The sequence below is a fragment of the Nuphar pumila genome, chromosome 7 (genome assembly GCF_984573655.1).
Source record: "Nuphar pumila chromosome 7, dmNupPumi1.hap1.1, whole genome shotgun sequence".
In the NCBI taxonomy this organism is placed as follows: Eukaryota; Viridiplantae; Streptophyta; class Magnoliopsida; order Nymphaeales; family Nymphaeaceae; genus Nuphar; species Nuphar pumila.
In genome coordinates, this window is record NC_143255.1 from 45,758,689 (window position 1) to 45,785,957 (window position 27,269).

The 27,269-nt window shown below is 39.3% G+C and overlaps 1 protein-coding gene across 1 annotated transcript; it reads left to right on the forward strand.

Moving 5' to 3' along the window:
* The first annotated feature begins 1,596 nt into the window (after nt 1-1,596).
* LOC149832137 (uncharacterized) lies at nt 1,597-12,869 on the forward strand. The gene is made up of 11 exons (XM_090013170.1): nt 1,597-1,681; nt 4,423-4,659; nt 4,994-5,075; nt 5,284-5,353; nt 7,476-7,654; nt 8,171-8,455; nt 8,551-8,609; nt 9,128-9,164; nt 9,265-9,336; nt 10,818-11,136; nt 12,032-12,869. Exons 1-11 carry the CDS (start codon nt 1,597-1,599, stop codon nt 12,416-12,418), a joined length of 1,812 nt encoding a protein of 603 aa, XP_089869296.1. The 3' UTR covers nt 12,419-12,869.
* The last annotated feature ends 14,400 nt before the right edge of the window (nt 12,870-27,269 follow it).

Genomic DNA, 27,269 nt, shown 5'->3' on the forward strand with positions numbered 1-27,269 from the left:
ACTTTTTTTTTTTTTTACAACGTAGGAATCTCACTGAGAAAGGTGATGAGCGTGAATAAAAAAATGGGTTATGAGGTTTGAGTTGATAATTACATCCTTGTAAGGATGTAGTTGAAAATGACTCATCTCCATTTTTTTTTTCACCACCCTAGACACCGTCCTCATTTCCCAAATCCGGGTTCCCAAACATCAATGGGGATAGGTGGTATTAATTAAAAGCTCATTAAATTCCATCTCCCCTCGCATTTTTTTTGGAACTAATTTGATTTTTGGTCTTTGTTAATATAATTCTTTGGATTTTGTGTTCAAATTTAAATTGAAAAGCTTACCGTATATCCACCATCCAGCCCAACCCAACAAAGGCTTACCAAATCCAAATAAATAGGGTTTATAAGTCTATTAGGCTATCCAACCCATACCTGAACCACTGACATCCCATCCCACACGGTTCCACCTACCCTTTCCTTTCATTATTTAGGCAGGTGTTGGAGAGGAAATGAGAGTGGGTGATGGATGGAGAGATGAGGCTAGGGATGTCATTGAAAATGACCCATCTCTGTTCCCAACACCAGCCTCGTCTTTCAAAACTTTTCAAAACGGGTTTAAGTGCCCCCATGGATTAATTACACCCTAATTAAGTACCATCTCAACCCTCTATCTAGGGATGGCAGTGGTGGAACGGGGGAAAGCGGGCCCGCCCTACCTCGCCTCGTTTGGACCCGGGATGAAGGGTATGAAACGGGGACAAAGGTTAAAATTCATCCCCATTCGAGGATGGAAGCAGGGATGGACTTACACTTTTTCCAACCCCGTCCCCACCACGATCCCCGCGTAACCCCGCCCCATCCCCAGTCCTTTTAAAGGATGGCAATAGACTATGGGAAAACAAGGCCCCACCCCGCCTCATCCCCGTTTGAGCCGGGGATGGAGGACATGAAATGAGGATGAAGGCGGGGGTGGAGGTTAAAATCCATCCCCGTGAAGGGATGGAGGTTCTAATCTTGAGACGGGGCGGGGGTGAAGACCCTGTCCCCCACCCCGGTCCATTGCCATCTCTTCCTCTATCTCCTTGCTCACAACATAGCCTCAGGGCATGTTTGAAAGCAAAAAAAAAAAATGCGATGCAAAATAAAAAATTTGTAAGAATTTTTGAACTAAAGAAACTTTTTTGTTAAAAGAGTTCTAAAATATACACAATTTTTATATGAAACATTCTATCATAAGAAGTGGTAGAAGAATATTTTCTACCAAGAAAAAATTTATGTTTGAATTCTCACCACCACCATTAATCTCAACAGCACTCATTTCACCACCACCACCATTAATCTCACCACCACCCTCCTCCCCTCTCATCTCTACACAAACAAAGTGAAAAACCTTTTTTTTTTAAAAGCTTGTGTTTAGTAAAACTTTCTCTCTTCAAACGTGGCCCTTGAATTAAGAAGAGGTGCTCATCATTCTGTTCTTATAAAAGAGAGCGTAGGTGTAATAATTATCACGCCACTTTGCGTTTGCCCCTAACCACGTACGTCTGAAAGCATTTCCTTTCATTAGATTCTGGACCAGAAGTCGTAGAAAGACAAGAGTATCGAAACCATGAGAGGCTTCCCCATGTATGGTGAAGCTGATGGGATCTCTGGACGAATCGTGGTTCTCGTACAAAACATGAAAGTGGGACCAGGTTGGAAAATAATATCCTTCATTCCAATTGGTCCAGAGCCTTTCACAGCGACCTACCAACATGGTGTGGGTCCCACGCGGATCTGCTTTTTTGATCGACTCCAAATAAAGGCAGAGAGAGAGAGAGAGAGCACAATAAAAGTGTCAACTAATAAAATTAATAAAATTAATAAAAAAATGATTCACTTTACCCACCTATTCTTGAGTCTAATTGCTTACAGCCTCCCCTACGAGGATTGCCGCCGCGCCACGTTGAAAAATAAACGATGACAATATGGTAATTTAAAATATCAAGCCCTATCCAGTAATCCAACAGTCAATAAGAAAAACTTGCCATAAATACGTGGCAGTAAAGGACCCAGGGACTTACTTTTCAGAAACATTATTTTGAGTTAAGAAAAAATTCTACCTTTTAGAGATCCAAGTTATTTACTTGTTATTAATTTATTCACTAATAAAAGAGCGCCACTTTTGTCTCTCTACTGACTCTCCATGTGCCGCTGTGACCACCGTCTGCCGCTGCGGGGATCGGCAATGCCACTCTCGACATCTCTTCGATAGCTCTCTGAGAAGGAGAAGATCAACAGAAGACGTGGAACACTAGTTCCTTTGGCGATGTGAAACCCTAATTTCTCATTCTTCTTCTTCTTCTTCTTCTACTGAGCTCGTTTCTCGTTCGCGGGAGCGGTGGCTCCCTTGTCCTAGCTCCGCCGATCTCTCCGTTTCTGTTTTCCTCCTTTTCTTTGCTTTCTCTCTCTCTCTCTCTTGATATGAGGGAAGATGAAAATGTGGAAGAGTAGAGAGTCGTTGTTGTTATTCTTCTGGTTGTTCGCGACACCTTCGTCGGACGCTTCTCTGGATCTTCGTCGGCACGGGGTTCGCGATTTGCAGAGGAAGTTCATTATAGGTGAGAGAGAGAGTGATGCTCGTTGTCAATTTCTGTCATTCTTTTTCCGTGCTTTTTGAGTGGATTTATTTGTTTGTTCCTAGTTTTTTTTTTTCGTTTCTTCTGTGGATTTGGTTGAGAGATTGAGATTTCTTTACCGATTCGATATTTTTCTCTTTCGGATCGTTGATCTGACTGGGTTTGCGTAAGTGCATTTGTTGAGCGTTGATAACGGGTCCATATTCATTTGATCTATTTTTTGCTGGAGTCAGCGATGCTTTTTAATTTTGATTTGCTGATTTTTTGCTGTTGAGTTTTTTTTTTCTCTTTTCTAGATGTTCAGCAACTAGACTACCTCTCGATGATTTGTAAGTTAGTTGCTTTTTTTGTATTTCTTTATTTATTTTAGTAATGTAAGAAAGATCTTTTTTTTTTCTTTTCCTCTTGCAGTTGTGCCATTTCTTGGATTGATTTTCTGATTTGTTAGTTTCTTTTGTTCATGAATGCTGTCTTTTCGGTTTAAATTTGTGGTACCAATAAGTACTTTGATAGCAATATTTACTTTTTCTTTTTCTTTTTGCATTTGTCGTCTGTCATCATCATCTTCTTCTTCCTCTTATTAGGTGCCAATTTCTTATGACTGAAAAATTTTAGTTTTTGTTTGTATATTTTCTCCAGATGATAATAATGCAACGGTTGTGCTTTTTGCACTGAATTTATTTCTCCTTTCTCTCATCCTTTGAGATGGTGTCATTTCAACCATTAAATTTTAACAGGCACTTGAAACAAATGTGACAACTGTTTGTTTTTCTTATATATATATATATATATATATATATATATATATATATATATATATATATATATATATATATGTGTGTGTGTGTGTGTGTGTGTGTGTGTGTGTGTGTGTAGCTTTTTTCAAATGGGAAAAATCTGTGTTGTAGGTGATGAGAATTTGGCACCTTTAGCTTCCACTGTTCTGCTGTTTTCCCCTGAAGCAGTGCCAGCTTCTGATGACGGGAGGTCGGATTCAAATGGCTCTCTTATATTGGCTGAGCATAGAACCAATAGACCTGATATACTTAATGGCTTTAGTCGGTATCAAGGAGGCTGGGATTTTTCCAACAAGCACTATTGGGCTGTAAGTCCAATACATTCTTCTCTCTACTCTTAATCTTCTTATAAAGGATGCATCATTCACTTCTGCTTGGAGTTTTTAAAGAAGTACATCTGAAGCTCTTATTTAATTGTTAACTATGTCCTGCACTTTTATTTGAGTTTGTTCTTTTGAAGGTCATATGTGAATTTTGGCCATGCATATTAAAGCCAATCATGAGATGATTTAAATATGTAACTTGTTGAATGATTTAGTTGCATCTTCATGGTCCTTGAAAGTTCCATTTGGGTGAATACGCTGGTTTCCCATTTGCTTCCAGATGGCGCTGTAGATTACTAATACTGAATAAGATATGGTTATATTCCTGTTTCCTCTTTGCCTGTTCTGTAGTTGTTGATCTTATATAGGCTTGCATGTACCTGGATGTTTTAGTTGGATCTCTGACTTGCTTCCATATGATGCACTATGTTTCCACTAGGGATGCACAACGAACCAGGCTGGCTTGGGCTTGGCTCATTTAAGCTCTACGAGGCTCGTCCGAATCTGCAAATGAGTTGAGTCTGGACATGAATTCAGGCTTGGTCAGTTAAATGAGCCCAAGCATGATCAACCTAATGAGCTCGATTAAGCCCGATTAAAATTACACATGAAATTTTGCATAAAATATATTTATTCATTAAAATAACATGTAATGTTTTAATCTGAATCATTGATCATAAATTGGTCAATGGTTCAGATGTAGCTTGCAAAAGGGGCTTTAAAGGAAGTAGGGATTCTCTTTCTCGTTCACTTGTTCCTCGTTGGAGTCATTGTGTCTGGCTTCCCCCAGTCCTTCTCTGCCGCTCAACCCCCTCCTCGCCTCCTTTGTCGCTGGCCAAGGACTTCATTGGCACCATCAAAGATATTATGTGCTTCTGTCGGCTTGACCGTGATGGAAATGACCCAAAGGACTTGCAGAAGGAGGAAGCTGATGGTGACGAGTAAACCCACAAAAGGAAAAAATGTTTCCTTTATTTTAGTTTTCTACTTGTTTTGGTTTTCTTCACTTGAAGTACTCCTTTTTGGATGTTGGGAGAGATTTTTTATTCATAGATGAAGAAGGGAAGAGAAGAGGACTCTCGATTTTTTTTAATCTATCTTATGGTTAGTGTACAAGTAATTGAAATTGCTTGATATTTTTTTTTTGTTTTTAAGCACTTCGGCTATTTGTAAATGGATCCATTAGTAAAGGGATGTTACGTTGAGGAAGATTGCATTAGAGTCTTGCAATTGAAAAACTATTCTGTTATTTTTTTCCTGTGAAATAGGTGCTGGACTGTTCTCTGATGAGCCAGACCTGAGCTCTGCTCATTATGCTCTGAGCCAGGTTCAGCTCGGTGCCCTACACGAGTTTGGTACAAGCAAGGTAAGCTCAGGCTCGGGTCGAGCTTGAGCCGAGCCGAGCCTGAGAACTATTTTTTTTGATGAGCCGAACTCGTACAATGCAAGCTCGGATCGAGCTCGGCTCATGTGCATTCCTAGTTTCCACTACTGATGATATGTTACCGTTCATATCCTATTATTGCTTCTTCTGTAGTTGTTGATGTTTTGTCACTAGACCTGATATACTTAATGGCTTTAGTCGGTATCAAGGAGGCTGGGATTTTTCCAACAAGCACTATTGGGCTGTAAGTCCAATACATTCTTCTCTCTACTCTTAATCTTCTTATAAAGGATGCATCATTCACTTCTGCTTGGAGTTTTTAAAGAAGTACATCTGAAGCTCTTATTTAATTGTTAACTATGTCCTGCACTTTTATTTGAGTTTGTTCTTTTGAAGGTCATATGTGAATTTTGGCCATGCATATTAAAGCCAATCATGAGATGATTTAAATATGTAACTTGTTGAATGATTTAGTTGCATCTTCATGGTCCTTGAAAGTTCCATTTGGGTGAATACGCTGGTTTCCCATTTGCTTCCAGATGGCGCTGTAGATTACTAATACTGAATAAGATATGGTTATATTCCTGTTTCCTCTTTGCCTGTTCTGTAGTTGTTGATCTTATATAGGCTTGCATGTACCTGGATGTTTTAGTTGGATCTCTGACTTGCTTCCATATGATGCACTATGTTTCCACTAGGGATGCACAACGAACCAGGCTGGCTTGGGCTTGGCTCATTTAAGCTCTACGAGGCTCGTCCGAATCTGCAAATGAGTTGAGTCTGGACATGAATTCAGGCTTGGTCAGTTAAATGAGCCAAGCATGATCAACCTAATGAGCTCGATTAAGCCCGATTAAAATTACACATGAAATTTTGCATAAAATATATTTATTCATTAAAATAACATGTAATGTTTTAATCTGAATCATTGATCATAAATTGGTCAATGGTTCAGATGTAGCTTGCAAAAGGGGCTTTAAAGGAAGTAGGGATTCTCTTTCTCGTTCACTTGTTCCTCGTTGGAGTCATTGTGTCTGGCTTCCCCCAGTCCTTCTCTGCCGCTCAACCCCCTCCTCGCCTCCTTTGTCGCTGGCCAAGGACTTCATTGGCACCATCAAAGATATTATGTGCTTCTGTCGGCTTGACCGTGATGGAAATGACCCAAAGGACTTGCAGAAGGAGGAAGCTGATGGTGACGAGTAAACCCACAAAAGGAAAAAATGTTTCCTTTATTTTAGTTTTCTACTTGTTTTGGTTTTCTTCACTTGAAGTACTCCTTTTTGGATGTTGGGAGAGATTTTTTATTCATAGATGAAGAAGGGAAGAGAAGAGGACTCTCGATTTTTTTTAATCTATCTTATGGTTAGTGTATAAGTAATTGAAATTGCTTGATTTTTTTTTTTGTTTTTAAGCACTTCGGCTATTTGTAAATGGATCCATTAGTAAAGGGATGTTACGTTGAGGAAGATTGCATTAGAGTCTTGCAATTGAAAAACTATTCTGTTATTTTTTTCCTGTGAAATAGGTGCTGGACTGTTCTCTGATGAGCCAGACCTGAGCTCTGCTCATTATGCTCTGAGCCAGGTTCAGCTCGGTGCCCTACACGAGTTTGGTACAAGCAAGGTAAGCTCAGGCTCGGGTCGAGCTTGAGCCGAGCCGAGCCTGAGAACTATTTTTTTTGATGAGCCGAACTCGTACAATGCAAGCTCGGATCGAGCTCGGCTCATGTGCATTCCTAGTTTCCACTACTGATGATATGTTACCGTTCATATCCTATTATTGCTTCTTCTGTAGTTGTTGATGTTTTGTCACTTTATACATGGACCTATATGTGTGGTATTTGAGTTCCTTTGAAGAACAAAGAGCAAAACAAACTAAAAGGTCTTGAGTATTAGATTTATTATGTATTTCTGGTAAATGTATGTATTTTAAGGTACCTTTGGTTGTATCTCATGTGATTTGGAATCACATGAAATTTAAATAGTGAATCTCATTTGAACGGTACCCCAAAAGCAACCAAACATAAAACTTTTTTGGCACAAAACCCCAAAAGTAAGGCTCATAAAAAGTGAGTTGTTACATAACCCCAAAAGTGAGATTTAGAAAGTGAATCTCATTTATGTGAGATTTTCTTTCTCATGAGGTCTCATGAGATTTCAAATCTCATGTGATTTTGAAAGTGAATATATTTTGAACAGTATTTTCACTTTTCAAAAACACAACCAAACCTACCTTTAGTGTAAGGATTACCATACTTGTCTATACTTTTCCCATGTCATTGTGGATTTCTTTTTAGACGTGTCATTGTAATTTTAAATGATGTGCTCTCTCTCTCTCTCTCTCTGCTTCTGACCATTATGTTACAGTCTGTTGGATTTACAGGTGCTGCTGGTTTTGTTGTTGGATCCCTATGGTTCATTTCTTTTGCGTTGGCGTTGGTGGTAATTTATGGCTGTAAGTGGAAGATGCATATTGGGGGGAAGAACTGTTGGCGATCAAGATGGATTTGTTTGTTGTTGCTCTTTATCTTCACATGTGTCGCAACGTAATACTCTTAAACCTCTTAGGGTCAAGCGAACAGTTTCTTTTCATACTGCTTTCATCATTTCATATAGCTGAATCACATGGTTAAGATTATCTATGAAAGTATGATTTAGTATAACTGGTTGATTCACATTGGTTGCGGTTTGGAGAAAAAGGATATGTATTCACCTTCTTCCTTGATGTTTTTCCTTTATATTGAATTCCATTAAATTTCTAGTTAATTTGTCATAATGCACCGCACTCTCTAAACATTGGTGCTATGTCACATGAATACCACTAAAGATATGGGGATACAGCTATTTTTATGATGTTTTCAATATGACTAGTATATAAGGGGACATGATTCAAGGTCCAAAATGGAGTATCCATGTAACATACCTTTGATAGGATGCATTTGCAACTTTTGATGCTTTATATGGAGTAGATGTTTTTTGTGTAAAGAATATTTACTTTTAGTTCTCTCTTGATACCACTAGCATGTACTTATACTCCTCTCATTTTTTTTTCCTTTTGGCAGAGTTGGTTGCATCCTTCTTTCTGTTGGGCAAGATGGGTTTCATAAAGAGGTGTCACATACTTTACATTTTGTTGTGAATCAATCAGACTTTACAGTTCAGAGCCTTAGAAACGTCTCAGAATACCTGTCTCTCGCAAAGACCATAAATGTGGATCAAGTTTTCCTTCCATCAAATGACCAGAGTGAAATTGATAAGTTAAATGGTGAATTGAGTAGCTCTGCAGATATGCTTGATGAGAAAACTGTTGAAAATTCTGATAAAGTACAGAAAGCTCGCAATGCTGTGTAAGATTTGATAAACTCAGACTATGAAATACTTGGGACTTGTTTTATTTTGCTCGTGTATAATTCTTACATGAATTCTTTCTTATTTGATGCAGGAGATGTGCGTTGGTTGTGATGGCAACAATTATGCTTCTATTGTCTGTCCTTGGTCTATGTATGTACCTCTTGTATCACATTCTGTTTGGGATCTACTTTTCCTTCGTATTACATTTTGTATTTACTCTATTTGAGCCAAAATGAGTGTTTTCGACATGCGATGCCCTGACACTGTTCTTAGTACAGTTTCCAACTGCATTTTCTTCACTCTTGATGTAAGCATATTTTTCAACATGTGATGCCTTTAGGAACTTGTGCTCTGTTTCACATGTTTGTGCGTTACAAATTACAATTGGCCTTTGGGATTTGATAGGCTTTACAATGTTTAACTGGCTTGCAAAGTCCTATAACCTTCATATTGACTTAAGTGGTACAATCTCAGCAGGAGTTTTGCCAGATAAACAAGTTTGTCTACTGTGGTTACTTCAGTCAACAATAACTAATATTTTTCCCTTCTCTGAAATGCTTCCTGGACTGTTTCAGTTCTGTACCTATCATGTAACTACATAGTCAAGTAACTTGTCTTTTTATACTAGCTCATTCGGGGTTGTCTTTTGTACTGGATTTTTTTTGCAGTTCTCTCCATCCTCAGATACCAACATGCTATGTACATGTATGCCTTTTCCACCATTTCCTTTTTTAATTCCTCATTTCCGTTTTCATCTCTGATATTTTCTTTGTTTCTTTTCTCTTTGCATATTCAATTTTCCCAGTTTTGTATTGATTGGATGGCTGCTTGTGGCAATATCTTTCATTCTTTGTGGAGTTTTTGTCATTGTTGACAAGTAAGTGCCTTTATTCTTGAGTTCACAATTTTGTAATGGAGTAACTATTCTTTTCGCATTCAACTTTTGTTAATTCTTTCTTCAATTTCTACTTTGGTTATCTCTTAAAGTTCCTTGACAGTAAGTCTATTACTTTGCCTATAGCAGGGATCGGGCTACTGTAGTAAATGTACTAGGAACACCTTTCCTATTTATATGTCTAATTCAATAAATTGGTGCATGCATTGCTTAATTGGCCGTTACAGGATAAGATGTCAAAGCTATGTTGATGATAGGTTCCTGGTGTAAAAACAATCGTGCTGTATGCTTTTCTGAGTTAATTCAACTTTTCTTTAAAAGAAAGCTTTTCCTTATGTTGTACTTGTGATTTCCTCTCAAACTGAATTTTTATTATTTGTTTGTGTTCATGGTAATGAAAACATTATTTTCTTTGTATTTATACACGTGCATTTGTCATTGATTGCAAAGTTCTCTTGCTCATATTTGGTGGGATCATGTGGCTCCATGCCAATAAGTCAGCTTTTACCAGCTTAGGTTTTATCATGCATATGAAAATAATGTCTGTGGTGATTGATCTGTGTTAAGTTGAACTGTTTGCACTAAAGCTTGTGGGATGAAAAAAGTGAAGCTAAATTGTTTGCAGCCTCTTCTAACAATTTTGTTTGAGGCTTTGAGTGCATAGCTGCTGACAGGGTGTGCGTGTGCGTGTGCGTGTGCGTGTGCGTGTGCGTGTGCGTGTGCGTGTGCGTGTGCGTGCGCGTGCGCGTGCGCGCGCGCGCGAGAGAGAGAGAGAGAGAGAGAGAGAGAGAGAGAGAGAGAGAGAGAGAGAGAGAGAGAGAGAGAGAGAGAGAGAGAGAGACCTTTGGGTTGTCACAAGTGATGGGCGCAGTACTGTGCTTAGTGTGAAAAAATGGTTTCTACTTATCTGAAGTACAATAGCAAGACTAAGAAAGCTAATAGTGAAAACTTATGAGTCATTTGTATATGCTTATTGGTCATCGTGCTCAGTGTGCAAGATTTACTATTGTTACTCTTGAATATAACTGAAAGTTCATGAGGCATAAAATCTAAAAGCATTCATAGTGAAGCTGGAGTAGTGAGCAAGCAAGTAATGCTGTTGAACATAACAAGAAATCTATGTTCTAGGGTGAGAAAATTCATAATTCTTCATGATGTACTATCTTGAATTTTTCCATCCCCAAAAAGGCATTGCTATCTTAAGAGGCTGCTCGTTCCTAGGGTTGATTAGAGGTACATGCAAATTGAACTTTTCATGCATGCGGTGCCACTGCATGAATTGCTAATTTACTTGATTGGTCATTTTATTTCACTAGATCAAGTATCCTTTCTTATTCCTCTCTCCACGCCTTACATTTTTTTGAAAATGTCTTTGCAGTTCCGTAATATCTTGCATAGCATAGGTTTCATCTTTCAACATGGCAGGTTTTTCATGTGATGATGCTTGGTTATGTTTGTTCCAGTGCTATCACAGACACCTGTGTTTCTATGAAAGAATGGGTTGACAATTCACAAGCTGAGAGTGCTCTTAGCAACATTCTTCCTTGCGTGGATGAGAAGACTACTAATCGAACACTGTACCAGAGCAAAGAAATCATTCGTGAACTTATAAATGTTGTAAATACAGCTATAAACACCACTGCAAATTCAAATTCTCTTCCACAAACTCATTACTACAATCAGTCTGGTCCACCAATGCCTACTCTATGTTCCCCCTTTGATTCACAGCTGGGTGACCGACAATGTCTTCCTGAAGAAGTTTCATTCACCAATGCCTCACAGGTAAGATTATCCATCATGGATATGTTCTCAAAATGATCATTTTGTTGGAAGTGATTCATATACTCATGTACTTCTCAAACTAGAGGGCATGGGCTAGGTAACCCATGCGGCTCTTGAGTAACTGGCCTATGTAGGCTGCCTTTTGGAGCTTGTGCCCAATCAGTCCATGTCTAGGTCTGACCTGTAAACCAAAGATGACCCAGGTTGGTTTGTGACCTTGTGGGTGTTGTTGTTGTGTGTGTGTGTGTGCTTGCACATGCAGATATGTGTGCATGCCATTTGTGATCAACCCATGACACAAATTTGTGTGAGCTTGCAATTCACAGTGCTGGCTGGACTGAAGATTAGAACATGGCTTCAATTGTACTAAGTAGAACTTGGCTACCATCTAGGCCAAAGTCTGATCTAACTAATAATTTGCTGTGATTGGGTGTCCTGTTACTACATTACTTGCTTGGCTGCTGTTACTTTTGACAACTACTTTGGGCTGACTAAACCAACTCAAGATGGCCCTTGACCAGAGTTGGTTCATTTCCGATTTTGCATTACTTAGTTGGCTCTTTTTTGGAACTGGTAACTGGGATGGGTGTTACCTTTGGTAAAAACGTGGTCAAACTACCTTGGTGGTGGATGTTTTGGAAACTGGTCGGTGGGATGGGAATTTATGCGTTTGGAAGAGGAAGTGAGACCATCTGCCGTGTATTCACAATAAAAGCTGGATTTGGTAACTACCATCTCATAGAGGTTTGGCAGCTACCACTCTTCCAAATGCACAAACTCCCTCCGACTTTGAGTTTTGAATTGCGTCTGGATTGCTTGTGCATTGAAAATCTATGCTAATGCTTGTGCATTGAATATCTATTCTAATGCTTGTGCTTTCCATTTCTTTCTTTAGGCATGGCAAAACTACACATGCGTGGTTTCTTCAGGTGGTGTCTGCATCAGCCCGGGAAGGGTGACTCCAGACATATACCAGCAGTTGGTGACAGCCGTTAACGCGAGTTATGCTCTCTATCACTACACTCCGTTCCTTCTCAACCTGCAGAACTGTAATTTTGTATGGGATACTTTCAGCACCATTACAACATCATACTGTCCTCATCTCGAGCATCACCTCAAGCTGGTGATTGCCGGGTTGGTGCTCATCTCTGTCGGTGCACTCCTCTGTTTAGTACTCTGGATGCTATATGCGAACCACCCCCGAAGGGAGGAAGTGTTCGTTCAAGCGTCAGTGGTTAAGATACCAGCAAACAACCATACAGCTGATAAAATGGAGCCATAGTAGCATGTATAGAGCTTTGAGTTTGTCTTGCGTAGTTTATGATATAATGTCCATGTGGGGCGAAGTCCCATTTGGTATGCTATTCCGTTCTGTTGGCTCTGTAACAGTTTATGTAGTGTGTTCATTTGTAGGAAGTTTCGAGGGTATTTTGGTCATTGTGCAGGTGACATGTTTTTATAGCAATGCCACTTCAATCCTCCATAGTTTGCATAGCGCAATTGGCTCCACCATTGCATGCGTGCATGTACCCTCTTAGTGCTCCTCATGTTCCTTCCGCATGGTCCATGATGCTTATATACCATGTCATTTTTATGTTTGTATTGTGAAGGTCCCATACGGGTGACATGCCATACACGTGCTACCATCACATGATGTTTATGTATATTGTATACCTTAATCATGTAAAGAGACGGTGTGCGTTCCATTAAAAAAATGATAAATGTGAGTTATTTTAGATTCAAGCATTATTTGTACATCATGCGATGACATGTTTCCTGGATGGATTACTTCATTTCTACTTTTTGAATTGGCTGGCTTTGAGCTCTGCTGAATTTGGTTCCGTGGACCTCCAGTTCGATCGTATTGGCAACTTCAATGGATGGATTTAACCTGACCGAACCAGAGTTCCGTCAATTTGGAGATCCAACAGATGTACCGGAAATTGTGTTTGAATGCTTCTGATCGGGATTTCCTCATCTTTGAGATCTGAGGATTTGAAGACAGCCTCAACCCCCTTAATATTGAATATCTTAATTCTTTTTTTTTTAATTCCACATTTTCATCGACTCAGATCTAGGCTTAGGGCTCACGCCATTTTTGATCCTCAGATCTGAGATCCAAGGCTTCCAACCTATACAAGTTTCAATCATTCAATGTATGATTCCTCTGCTGACTGATGTCTGGGTTTAGCCAAATTGGGTTTTATCCATCTGCTGAGACGCCATTAAATCGGTGACTAATTTGTGCTCGTTTCCCTTGTTTTATTGTCCTTTGCTCTGATCAAACAGGGGAATGCTGTGTGGAGTCAGAACTTTGCCTGGCAGTTGCGCCCATTGTTCAACGTCACACCATAGTGACAAATATCGCGTTATTTATGAAAATCTTGTGAAAAAACTGTGAGAATTACTCTAAAAGTTTTAAACGGCTAAATCTTGTGAGATTTTTTTTTTTGTGACAATTCTTTGAACCTCACCGAGGACATGGCATTGGATAAAAATGATTGGAGGAGAAGGATTCATGTGGAAGACCCAGAATGATTTTCTTTTTTAGACCTCAATTGTTTTGGGATGAAGACGTAGTAGTTGTTGTTGACAATTTCTCACGATAATATCGCAAGATTTACTAAATCTCGTGATATTATCGCAATATGTTTGTCACCCTTTTTTCTTACATGGTTCTTTCAAAATTCATGTCTTAAAACCCTAAGTTTGAAAAAAACACAAAAACATAAAAACTCTGTTCTGCTGCAAGGGGTGACAGGCTATAGCCGACGACTCCCTCTCTCTCTCTCTCTCTCTTATTGTTTGTCTGTTCTCTGTTTTGGGCATCACTGTGCATCTCTCTTGGTTATATTTTTCATTTTTCTTTCGTATGAAAAAAAACTATAAAAAAGAAAATGTCATTTTTAGTTTTTCCTTAATATGGGGAAAAACTCATCTCATGTCCATTTTCTTATTGCACCATTGATTGTGTGTTTATGGATTAGGCATTTAGTAGTTTTTAGTAGAGGAGCATGTGGCCCTTTTTGTTTGAGTTAGCTTCATTTCTTTTTTAATCTATAATACTGAATTCCTCGTGTTATTTTCTTGCTTCATTTCCATTAGTTTTTTCTCATTGTTAAATTTCCCCCTTTTGTCGATGTAATTTATCCCTGGCACATCCAGCCAATGATTTGTGGCCATAAATCCATGTATAATTATTTCCTTGCACACTATGGTTTAAGTTAAATATTAGTTAAAATTCTGCTTTTTGGATTAGATGTGTTTGTATCATCCTGCTAATAGCAGGCTGCTTTCAGGTTCGGATAAGCTGGATGCTTAGAGTGAAGAGGCTTCCTTTTGAAGGGCAGAACCAAACTGTTATTTAGTTCCTGCATCTTCAATTTCTTTTTCCTTAATTTGAAACTCAAATGAAAAAATGTGAGGCAAGGCCTGCAGGAATTATCTCGGACATCTTATTGGAAGAGAGGTATCTGTATGCATTTTCTTCTTTCTAGTAAAGATACAAAGAAACAGGGATAGGATATAATCTGTTACAGCAATACTACTCACAAAATTTTCAAATTTGTCAAGTTTGCAATCTGGAACGGAATTCCTCCAGTCAAGTAATTGTTATTCAGGTTCATATATGCAAATTATAGAAAACAACTTCCAAAATTAGTAATCTCAAAGTGATAATGCGTGCTATTCCAAGAAGTATGAATAAAATGTATAACCACACTATTAAGAGCAGCTAGGAAGAAATTCAAATAGAATTTGAACTAGCAACAAAGGCCTATATAAACAGAAAAGGCATAGCAAAACATACCAAAGAAACAAAAGTAAGATGACCAATCGAAACAGCAAAAGAATGCCACATAAACCAGTTCATATCAACAGAGAAAAATTATAATTGGACTACTGTAGACTAAAAGCTCAACACAACTTCCTTAAAATGCACAAGATGTACCTAAGCCCTTGAACTGCATAAGACTTAAACTATCTTCTAAGAATGTGAGGCAATGATAAATACAAGCATTAACAACATTTATATGCCATCAAGTAGGCAATAATAGTAATGCAAGAAACACGACAAAAACAATAGAAAACACCAAAGTAGCGATTTTTTTCTTGAAAATCAGTTTGATTACATAGCATGCCCCATTAGTGCATGCAAAATATTCTGTTTTGATGCATTCTGCAGCAGAATTTCTGCTAAATTTTTTAGCCTATACCAGTATGCTTGTAACGCCTCAAAATTTCAACTTATAGTTTATGAAAAATATTTAGAGAAATCTTTCAAAATTCAGAGTTTTTAAATTTGTAATTCAACAAAAACATATTTTCTTTTAAAAGAAGAACCAGTTGACGCTTTTGGGCACATTAGCATAAAAAAATACAATAAAAACATCTTTAGCAAAATGGGCAGTGAGCAAAAATATATATTTTACTGATAAAATTTTAATATGTATAGAATTAAGGGTTTTCTTCCCAAATGTACAAGCCAATGCATCCCGCCACCAGCTATCTGGAGAACCTACTCATCACCTGCACTCATAAAAATGGTCTAGTCTCGCAAAAACTAGAAGGTGTTCAAAAGACAAAAGAAAATAGAAAACTAACAATAAGCAGAATAAGCAGTTATAACAGTAACAGAGCTAACTATATATGCCAACAACTATCACAAGCAGTAAGTAAAGTAAAACAAGTGACAATGCTCCAGAACAAGAAACATCTAACTGTAGTGTGAGCAAGTTATATTTTGTTCTGATTATTAGTTGTCCATATGGGTACACACAAAGCATGAAATATAGAAACAACCAAGATCAATCTAGAGGTCTATTATGCTATGTGTTTTATGATACCCCGAATGACTGACTGAGTCCGCTCCTAATGAGACGATTACTGATCAAGAGTGTAAATCTCCAAAGGCAAAAAAGGCCTATGGATGCATCCAACTTCTGCAAAAGTGCCAGGCAACTACAACGTAGGATAATTATAGTAGCACCTTTCTCCTAACTCCGATGATTGAGGAAGCCGAGTCATTTGCATGTAGGGTGGTTGTTAATGACCTGTCCATCAAAGTTTTTGTATCATCCATCTTCTCTCTTGATAAACTGTTTTGAATGGGCACGACGAAGGTTTCTTAACTGTCGCCCCATTCTACATGCTCTGGTCTATTAGACCCACTTGAGTATCTTGCATGTAAAGACGCAAAGTCACCATTTTGTGATTTTCAACAATTGTGCCCATTGCGTGCCATGAGGTTCCATAACCTCTTGTGCTACTCATCGTAGTACAAACCGACGTCACTAACCAAAGACACGACTACGATGATAGACAAGGGTTACTCAAGAGGCACCCCCAACATGGAACAAGTAAGTCCAAGTGTGTTAGCAATATCGAGAAATCCAAAATCCTTGTAGGACACATTTTTTCAAGATCATAACAATGGTACTCAATTTCTCATCTTATCGAAAAGAGCAAACCTTGGTATGCACAGTTGCCTCACAAGGTTTCACCCTGAAGGAATCACAAAAGGGAAAAACCTCACATTCTGCTTGACAGCTCAAAACAAAAGTACTGAAATGCATAAACTAAATAATCCAATATAATGAGAGCAAAAAGTAAGGTAGTAAACAAAAGCAAAAACATAAATATAAGCAGGAAAGAATTGAAAGTAAAGCCTGGGTGCATAAAGTGCGGCAACAACAAAAAATAAGGTACAGAAAAGTAAAGACAAGAAAAGAAAAGAAAAGACCTTGGCACATAAAGTACGGCGACAATAGAAAGGAAAGTGCAAAAAAGTAAAGACAGGAAAATAAAAGGCCTTGACACATAAAACACGACGACAACATAAAAGAAAATGCAAAAAAGCAAAGACAAGGAAAGAAAAGGCCTTGACACATAAAACGCAGTGTCAACAGAAAGGAAAGACAAAAAATAAAGCCTAGACACATAAAGCATGACGACAGAAGAAAAGAAAAGTGCTGAATTGTAAAGAGGACAAGGATTGTGAAACCACGTCCTTGAGTTAAAAGACATACGCACACATATATAATTGTCCTTTGCTTTCCAATTTTTTATTATCTTTTCTTATTTTAGCTTTTGTCCGTTTAGAGTCCTTTTATGCAACTTTCCCCTACCTTGAGAAGTTGCAGATCTGCATACGCTTGCGAGCGTAAGTACATAAATACTCGGGCCATGGGGCATAAAAGTGATCCACCGTGCAACCTGAGAAGGAGGCCGAGGACGGGCTGCCGACTATCATAGTAGTCATTGACGGTAGAGATAACACAAGAGAGAGAGAGAAAGAGAGAGCTCGTAGCAACGTCGGGGATGTCGATCGAGCTACCATAGCGGAAGGTTGTGGTGGTGGGTCGCCGACAAGATCGTTGTTGGCTTTAGTTGCTGGTGGACGCAGAGAAAAGCGAGGAAGATGGGAGGCATAGAGGAGGAGAGAGAAAGTGGCGAGGGGTTTTACCCCTCACCATTCTTAGCCTGCATCATTTAAAGATGCAGGCCTAAAGTTTGAGAAGCCAGGTCGGGCTCAGATCCGATCCGGGTCTAACACGGTGGACTAGACTTGGTAGGTGTCCGACATGTGCCCGACACGTGTCCAACACATTTTTTTTAAGTGGGCTTCATATCCTACCTACCTTAAAAGAATTTCGTCCATGAAATTTTCATTACATTATGATTCGATATACAAGTCAGGGTATCTTTCCCTGATATCCACCTTAAGTTCCCAAGTACATTCATCGATGCCATGATGTTGCCATCTAACCTTTACAAAAAGTATCATTTTCGTTCTCAACACTCGGTCGCGATGCTCAACTATCTCTATCGAGTTTTCCTCATTCGTCAAATCCTCATAGACATTTACGTCATCAAAGCGAATGATGTGAGACAGGTCATGAACATACTTCCTTTGCATAGATACATTAAAGACATCATGTATCTGGGCATACTGAGGAGGTAATGCCACGCGATAGGCTACCTCACCAATCCGATCCAGGATCTTAAAGGGTCCAACAAATCTGGGACTCAACTTTCCTTTTTTCTCGAATCGAAACACACTCTTCGTCATAGATACCTTGACAAACACCATATCTCTAACTGTGAACATAAGATCTCGGTGACGACGATCAGCATAACTCTTTTGTCAACTCTGAACAATATGGAGTCACTCCTGAATCATCTGCACCTGCTGGGTGTAATGTTGGAGCACAATCAGTGATTTCAATATTCTATCACCAATATCGTCCCAATACACCGAAGATTGGAAAGGCCTCCCATATAATGCTTCATAAGATGCCATGCCGATACTAGTGTGATAGTTATTGTTGTATATGAACTCTGCTAAGCTGATACGAGAATCTCATTCCCCTTTCCAGTCCATCATGTAGGCTCGCAACATATCCTCTAAGGTTATGATAGTGCGCTCAAACTACCCATCAGTTTGAGGATGGAAAGCAGTGCTAAACTTTAACTTGGTGCTCAAAGCCGGTTGAAGCTGCCCCCAAAAACATGAGGTGAATCTTGGATTGCGATCGGATATAATAGAGACTCGTACCTTGTGAAGTCTCACAATCTTTCAAACATACAGGTCTGCCAAACTGTCCAGCGACTGACCAAGATAAAAGGGCAGAAAATACACCAATTTGGTGAGCCTATCAGCGATCACCCAAATTGCGTCGTGCTTTCTCTACGTCCTTAGCAAACTAACAATGAAATCCATGGTAATATCTTTATACTTTCATAGTGGGATCTCCATTTGATGCATGACTCCACCTGGTCTCTAGTGCTCTATCTTGACCTGTTGGCAGGTCAAGCACTTCGAGACATACTCAGCCATGTCTCGCCGCATGCCGCTCTACCAAAAATTCTACTGCAGGTCCTTAAACATCTTAGTGCCTCCGAGGTGGATGGTATACTTGGACTTATGTGCTTCAGCTAAAATCTCATCACTCAAAACAGGGTCATTCGAGACCCAAAGTTGATTCTTGAGCCAATTACTAGCTTCTTCCCTTGGACAGAAAGAAGTATCCTCACAAAGTGCTCTTGCTCTCAGTCTCTCGTAAAGCAGATCATACTTCTTCCCAGCAATAACTCTTGCGAGCATATCTAGTCAAACCACAAGATTTGACAACCAAAATGAACCTGGTGAGGAGGCAAAAGGTTTCCAGGAAACCAAGTCTTCAATCAATTTTCATTCTACGGATAATACGCTAACTACTGCCCCAGATGCCTTGCGAGTGAGGGCGTCAGCCACCATGTTCACCTTTTTCGGATAGTAGGAGAGGGTGAAGTCATAGTCTTTGAGAAATTCAAGCCATCGACGCTGCCACATATTCAATTCCTTTTGAGAGAAAAGGTATTTGAGGCTCTTATGGTCGGTGAAGGCTTCGAACTGCCCTCTGTACTAGTGTCATCATATCTTTAATGTGAAGACAATGGCAGCCAACTCTAAGTCGTGCGTCAGATAATTTCTTTTGTGAAGCTTGAGCTGGCATGAGGCATAAGTGATCACTCTTTCATTATGCATAAGTACACCACCTAAGCCTGACCCCGAGGCATCGATGTAGATCATGAACCTGCCTTGGCCTGAAGGCAAGGCCAAAATGAGAGCAGTGATGAGTCTCTCCTTCAGCAACAGAAAACTAGCCTCACATCGATCGTCCCATACGAATTTGGATTCCTTGTTCAGTAACTTTGTCATAGGCAGCACAATCTTGGAGAAGTTCTGGATAAATCTTCTATATTATCCGGCCAATCCAAGAAAACTCCTAATGTCGCTAACATTCTACGGTTGGTGCCAATTCAGCACGGCCTCGACTTTCGCTGGGTCTACAGACACTCCTTCCTTAGAAATGACATGTCTCAAAAATATTACCCTCTCGAGCCAGAACTCACATTTAAAAAATTGGGCAATCAGGTGACAATGCTTAAGTGCTCTTGATGCTACTCCCGACTTTCTGAATATACCAGAATATCATCAATAAATGTGATCACGAATGTGTCTAAAAATGGCCTGAAGACTCTGTTTATGAGGTCCATAAAGCTTGCGGGGGTATTTGTGAGTTCGAAGGGCATGACAATAAACTCATAATGCCCATATCTAGTTTGAAAGACCATCTTAGAGATGTCACTTTTGCTGATTTTGAGTTAATGGTACCCAGATCTAAGGTCGATCTTTGAGAAAATCCAGGCCTTTTACAACTGGTCAAACAGATCCTCAATACACGATAAAGATACTTATTCTTGATCATGGCTTGCTTGAGTATTCGATAGTTGATATACAACCATAAGAATCCATCCTTTTTCTTCATGAACAACACTGGAGCTTCTCAGGGTGACACACTGGGGTGAATGAATCATTGATCTAATATCTCCCGAAGTTGCTTCTTGATCTCCTCGAGCTCAGTGAGAGCCATGTGATATGAAGCTTTAGAGATCGACATGGTAGTAATTCAATACAAAATTCTATTTCATGGGGCAGTAGAAATCCCAAAAGCTCCCGAGGAAACACATCTGGATAATCGTGCATCACGTCAAGCTCGCAAATGGGAGTAGGTGTTGAAACTGTCTGGGTGATGCTAACTAAGAAAGTGGTATATCCATTACGTAAGAAGCTCTGCGCCTTTAGTGATGAGATCATCTTGGTAGTACGCACTAGTCTAGGGACTCAAAACTCCACTCTAGGAAAGCCTGGAGGGAACAAAACATTCTTGCCATCCCGGTAAAAGACCTTAGCATGGTATTTGTGCAACCAATCCATGCCTAGGATAACGTCAAACTATGTTATTTCAAGCAGGATGACACAAGTAGAAGTGTCGATCTGTCACGACTATGTCTAACTCTGGCACGTAAGTGGTGCAAACCATATTTTTCTCGATCAGATTATACATGTTTGGTGTGTAGGTGTGACACAAGTAAGCATAATTGTCCTGCAAATTTTGCAGAAATGAACAAATGCGTGGCACCACAATACAAAAGTACAAGAGATGCTCAGTCAGTGCCAAGAATGATACCTTGGTCAATTGCTTGACCGAAGTGGCGTAGACCCATCCAGGTGTCCTCTGGACACCACTAGTCTATGTTGGTTGTTGTTGTTGCATTGACTGCTGCTGTTGGGGATATTGGGATACATTGCTCATCCGTTTGAGGTCGTCTTCCATCTTCTTATGGAAATCCCAGACGAAGTGACCTATCTTGCCACAATGTAAGCACCCACCTGTCTCACAAGGACAGGGTTGACTGTTGTGCGATCTCCTGCATCTGGCGCAAATGTCTTCTGAAGATTGACAGAGCAATAGATGAGCCTGATATCACTATCTTTTTGCTAGAGGATCTTGCTACTTCCCTCCTTTCATTTTCATCAAAAAAGCGACCATTGCACTTGGCCGCCGGGCTAGGTCTTCTTCTGCTCGCCACCTATTGTAGGTGGATTCTTGGTCTGAGAGCTCTTCGAACACTCCCAATCTTCACTGCGAAGAGTGGTTGCAGTAATGATTGTGGAGAAGGTCGTAGGCATGCTGGTGAGGACCCAATGTTTGAGTCCTTCTTTTAATCCTCAGATGAATTTTCTTGCTCTCTCGTAGTCATCCTCAAAAAGGTTGGGCAGTAATGTTCCAACCACTGAAATCTGGCAGTGTACTCGCCTAAAGTTGAGCTTCCCTGGTACAACTCTAAAAACTCGATCTTCTTTTTCTCCCTTGCATGAGGGGGAAAATAATTATCAAAGAACGCCTTCTTAAAGGCATCCCATAGAACCACCTCGATGCCCGGAAACCACACCTCCCGAGTCATATCCCACCATTCATGCACATCATCCTTAAGCCGATAAGACCCGCACAACATTTTCTTCTCGTCAGGGACCGAGAGGACCTGAAACACCCTTTCAATCTCCTTGACCCAATGCTCTACTACGTCTGGGTTCACCTTGCCCATGAATGTTAAAGGGTCCAACTTGAGAAAATTCTCGAAAGTAACCCTCAGCTTTGAGGAAGGATCTGATCCCTCTGCGAACACACTTGGCTCCTGATCGCCTCAGCTTTAGTGTTGAGAAAATCCATTATGAATCCTCTATGCTCAGACCACTCATCGACCGAGTCCTCGTTCGAACTTTGCACCATCCTTGAAAGTAACCACAAAGTATAAGTCAAAATACACATATCTTGTTAGAGAAGCTTAACATTCTATAATATTTAAGTCATTACAACAATATTCGATACAAAAATCCAACAATGCTGATGTACAAGCCAAAAAAGAAAGATTTAACTGCAATGGAGTTCGTAGACATCCATACAAAAACTAGACGTACTAACTGCCTCTAAGGGCGGCTAGTGAACTGTCGAAGGTACTCTCTTTTATTATCCACATGCATAATTATGTGTTAAGGGGTGAAAAGAAGTGGCGCATCACAGAGGGTCTTCTCCCTATAGAGTGGCATCACAGGCATGTACTTTGTGAGCCAAAGCCGCTCATTGTCGAGTCTTAGATGTTTATTGGAGAGTCAGAAATGTTTATTGGTGATACATGGCTTGCCGTGCCTACTGAGAGTAGTGGTTTCTCGCAAACTGCTAGTGGTAGATCTTCTATATTTAGATCTGGAATGGCAGTGTCTGCAAGTCCCTGTGTTGCGATTGCCTCATCGTGCTCTGCCCTAAGGAGACAAGTGTCTAGAGCATGCCCTATATCTCTACAGAAGACATACTCAATCTGAACCTCTAATAGACTACCCTGTCCTGATGCTTTTGGTGTGGCTTGTTGGCTAACTCGAACATGTGAAGACACTTGCCCATTCCTCCTGGTATAAACTGAGGTCCAAGTCGCTGCCAATGGTATCTGGTAGTCGATCGGCAGAAGAATGCCCGACTCATCCATAAAGGTGGGTAGGGGAAGGCAGTTAGCCTAGTAAACTGACCAGGACATTCCATGTCCTCCTCTTTCTACGAAGGGCCCCCTCCTTTTAACAGAAGGGGCACACATCCTACGTGTAGCTCTGCCTTGACTGCCACTGAGACCAGCCGACAGATCCATCAATCAGAAGTACTTCAAACAAATCAAATGCAACATTTCAGTTTAAGCATGTATTTTAAATACTCAAGCAAAAGAGGTCTACTTACAGCGCGATGGGATGCTCGATGGTCAAGGTTCAACTCTTCCCAGCCTAGCTTTGATACCAAGTTATAACGCCCCAAAAATTTAACTTGTAGTTTATGAACAATATTTAGAGAAATATTTCAAAATTCAAAGTTTTTAAATTCATAATTCAGCAAAAACAAATTTTCTTTTAAAATAAGAACCAGTTGATGCTTTTGGGCGCGTTAGCATAAAAAAAATCCAATAAAAACCATCTTTAGCAAAATGGGCAATAGGCAAAAAGTATATTTTACGAATAAAATTTTAGTCTATACAAAATTAGGGGTTTTCTTCTCAAACGTACAAGCCAAAATAGGTAGCGAGGACGTCAAGGAGAAAAGTGAGGCCTCGAGTCATGTTGCATCACGCCACCGACTGTCTGAAGAACCTACTAGTCAACTGCACCCATAAAAATGGGCCAATCTCTCGAAAAACTCATAGGTGCAAAAAAGTTAAAGGAGAACAAAAAACTAACAATAAGCAATTATAAAAGTAACAGAACTAACCATACATGCCAGCAACTATCACAAGCAGTAAGTAAAGTAAAATAAGTGACAGTGCTCCAGAACAAGAAACATCTAATTGTAGTGTAAGTATATTATATTTTGTTCTGATTATTAGCTAGCACATGCGTACACACAAAGCATAAAACCTAGAAATAGCCGGGATCAATCAAGGAGTCTATTATGTTATGTGTTTTATGATACCCCGGATGACTGACCAAGTTCGCTCCTAAGAGGATGATCAGTGGCCAAGAGAGTAAATCCCCAAAGGCATAAAAAGCCTATGGATGCATCCAACTTCTGCATAAGTACCAGGAAACTACCACCTAGGATAATTATGGTAGCCTATTTCTCCTAACTCCGATGACTGAGGAAGCCAAGTCATTTGCCCATAGGGTGGTCGTTAATGACTTGTTCATCGGAGTTTTTGTACCATTCATCCTCTCTCTTGATGAACCATGTCGAACGGGTATGACAGAGGATCTTAACCGCCACCCCATTCTACATGCTCTGGTCCATTAGACTCACTCAAGCATCTTGCCTGTGAAGGTGCAAAGTCACCATTTTATGAATTTCAATAATTGTGCCCATTGCACGCCATGAGGTTCCATAACCATCCGTGCTACTCATCGTAGTGTAAACCGCTGCCACTAACCGAAGATGTGACTATGATGATAGACAAGGGTTACTCAAGAGGCACCCCCAACATGGAACAAGTAAGTCTAAGCGTGTCAACAATCTTGAGAAATCCAAGATCCATGTAGGACGCATTTTCTCGAGATCAAAACAACGGTAACCAATTTCGCATCTTATCGAAAAGAGCAAACCTTGGTACGCACGGTTGTGAGCCTCGCAAGGTTTCACCTTAAAGGAATCACAAAAGGACAAAACCTTACATCCGCATGGCAGCTCAAAACGAAAGTAATGAAATGCAGAAACTAAATAACTCAATGCAACGAGAGCAAAAAGTAAGGCAATAAACAAAAGCATGAACATAAATATAAGCATAAAAGAACTGAAAGTATAGCCTGGGCATATATAAAGCATGGCGACCACAGAAAAGAAGGTGCAGAAAAGTAAATACAAGAAAAGAAAATGCGTTATCACATAAAGCACGGTGGCAACAGAAAGAAAAGCGCAGAAAAGTAAAGACAAGAAAAGAAAAGGCGTTGGCACATAAAGCATGACGGTAACAGAAAGAAAAGTGTAAAAAAGTAAAGATTGAGAAAGAATATTTGTTGGCATATAAAACGTAGCAACAACAGAAAGAAAAAGACAAAAAAAAGCCTAGGCACATAAAGCGTGACAACAACTGAAAATAAAAGTGTAAAAAAGTAAAGAGGAAAAGAATCGCGAAACTGCGTTCTTGAGTTAAAAGACATACACATATATTTTTATACGTATACATGTATAATTTTCTTTTGCTTTCCAATTTTTTATTATCTTTTCTTATTTTAGCTTTTGTTCATTTAGAGTCCTTTTTACTCAACTTTCTCCTACCTTGAGGGGTTGTGGATCTACGTACAATTGCGAGTGTAAGTACGTAAGTACTCGGGTCACGGGGTACAAGAGTACTCCATCGTGCAACCTGAGAAGCAGGCCAACGAGAAGCTGCCGACTATCACAGTAGACGCCGATGGTAGAGACAACATGGGAGAGAGAGAGAGCTTGGGGATATCAACCGAGCTACCAGAGCAGGAGGCTGTGGCGGTGGGTCACCGACGGCTTCGGTCACCAATGGCCGCAAAGAAAAGCAGAGAAGATGAAAGGAGGAGAGAGAGAGAGAGAGTGGCTAGGGGTTTTACCCCTCATCATTCTCAGCCTACGTCTTTTAAAGACGCAGGCTGAAAGTTTGAGAACCCGAGTCAGGCTCGGATTTGATTCAGGTCCAACACGGAGGACCGACTTCGACATGTGTCTGACACAGTTTTTTTTTAAGTGGGATTTACAATGCCCATGCCTCTTAGGCATATAATATGTCAAGCACAAACATCTGTGTTTTGCTGAACAAGCATGTATTTCACTATTTACATGCTTCCATCATTTTTTAGCATGTAAACACATGCAGTTTGAGAATACATGAATCTAAAGTATTGAAGAATGATGGTACATCCAGTTTTGAATGATGATTGCATGCATCTAGTTTGGATGAGACACATATGCATACAGTTATGAGCATGTACATGTATAATTTTGGCTAAATAAATATACAATTTTGGCTATATAAATGTGTATTTTTTATTAAAATATGCAAACTATTTTGTTTTGATGCATTCTGCTAAATATTTGTTGTGTTTTGATGCGTTTTATATAGAAAAAAATATGAGAAGACCTAAAGATGCATTATAGAACCATGCTACACTATAATCAGAGGGTCGATTACTTTGCAACTATTATAAGGTAGACTTTAATGAAAGAATAACATGATTTAAGTATCTTCTTACAGGCATACCAAATAAGGATGTTGTTGCATGTGAGTGTGTAACATCAGATGCAAAACTTCTAGCATTGGCTTCAATTAATGAATTAGAGTCTAAGCCATCCGGAAAAAAATCAAAACTCACAAGTTATTTGTCTCTTACTGGAAGCGGCTCATATTCTAATATAAGAATTTATTTGACTTCTCCAAGTATAGGTATGGATCAACGAAATACTCTAAATGATTTTATAAAGAAGAAAAAGAAAGAACACACAGATATGTGTGTAGCAAAATGTATTGTCATGAACAATTTACCCTTTAAATGAGTTAGAGATGATGTATTTAAGGAGATGATTAATGTCATTGCAAATTATGGACTTGGTTATACCTCTCTAAGTAGTAAAACAATTAGAATAAAATTGTTTCAAAACCTAAAAGGATAAGTTGTAATATTTATTAATGAGGTCAAAAAGTCATGGTCGATATCAGGATGTACTTTAATGTCTGGTATATGGACATATAGGAAAAATCGTTCACACATAAATATTTTAGCTTTATGCCCTAAATGCATAATATTTTTGAAATCTAAATGTGCTAAAGGGCAAAAAACTGATAAACATATTGAGGAGTATATATCAAATACTATTGAAGAAATTAGATAAGACAAAGTAGTTTAATTTGTGACAGATAATGACTCAAATTACTTGAAAGCAAGGGTTGTAGTGGAGATAAAATACTCTCATATTTTTACATCATCTTGTGTTGCACACTGAATTGATTTAATGCTTAAAAATTATGATAGATTGCCTAATTTCTCTCATACATTATTAGATGTAAAAAAGATTATAAGCTTCATGTATAAATCACAATCAATTTTATAACTTATGAGAAATTATAGAAATGATAGAGAGATACAAAGGCCTGGGGTTACTTATTTTGCTACTAATTTTTTATGTTTGCAATCTATATTGAAAATGAAAGATAAGTTGAGGTATTTGGTTGCTTCTTCTGAATGGAGAAATTTAAGAAAGGTTAAGAAAGGAGAAGGCAAAGGTGAAACTAATATTATACAAGGAGAGGAGTTT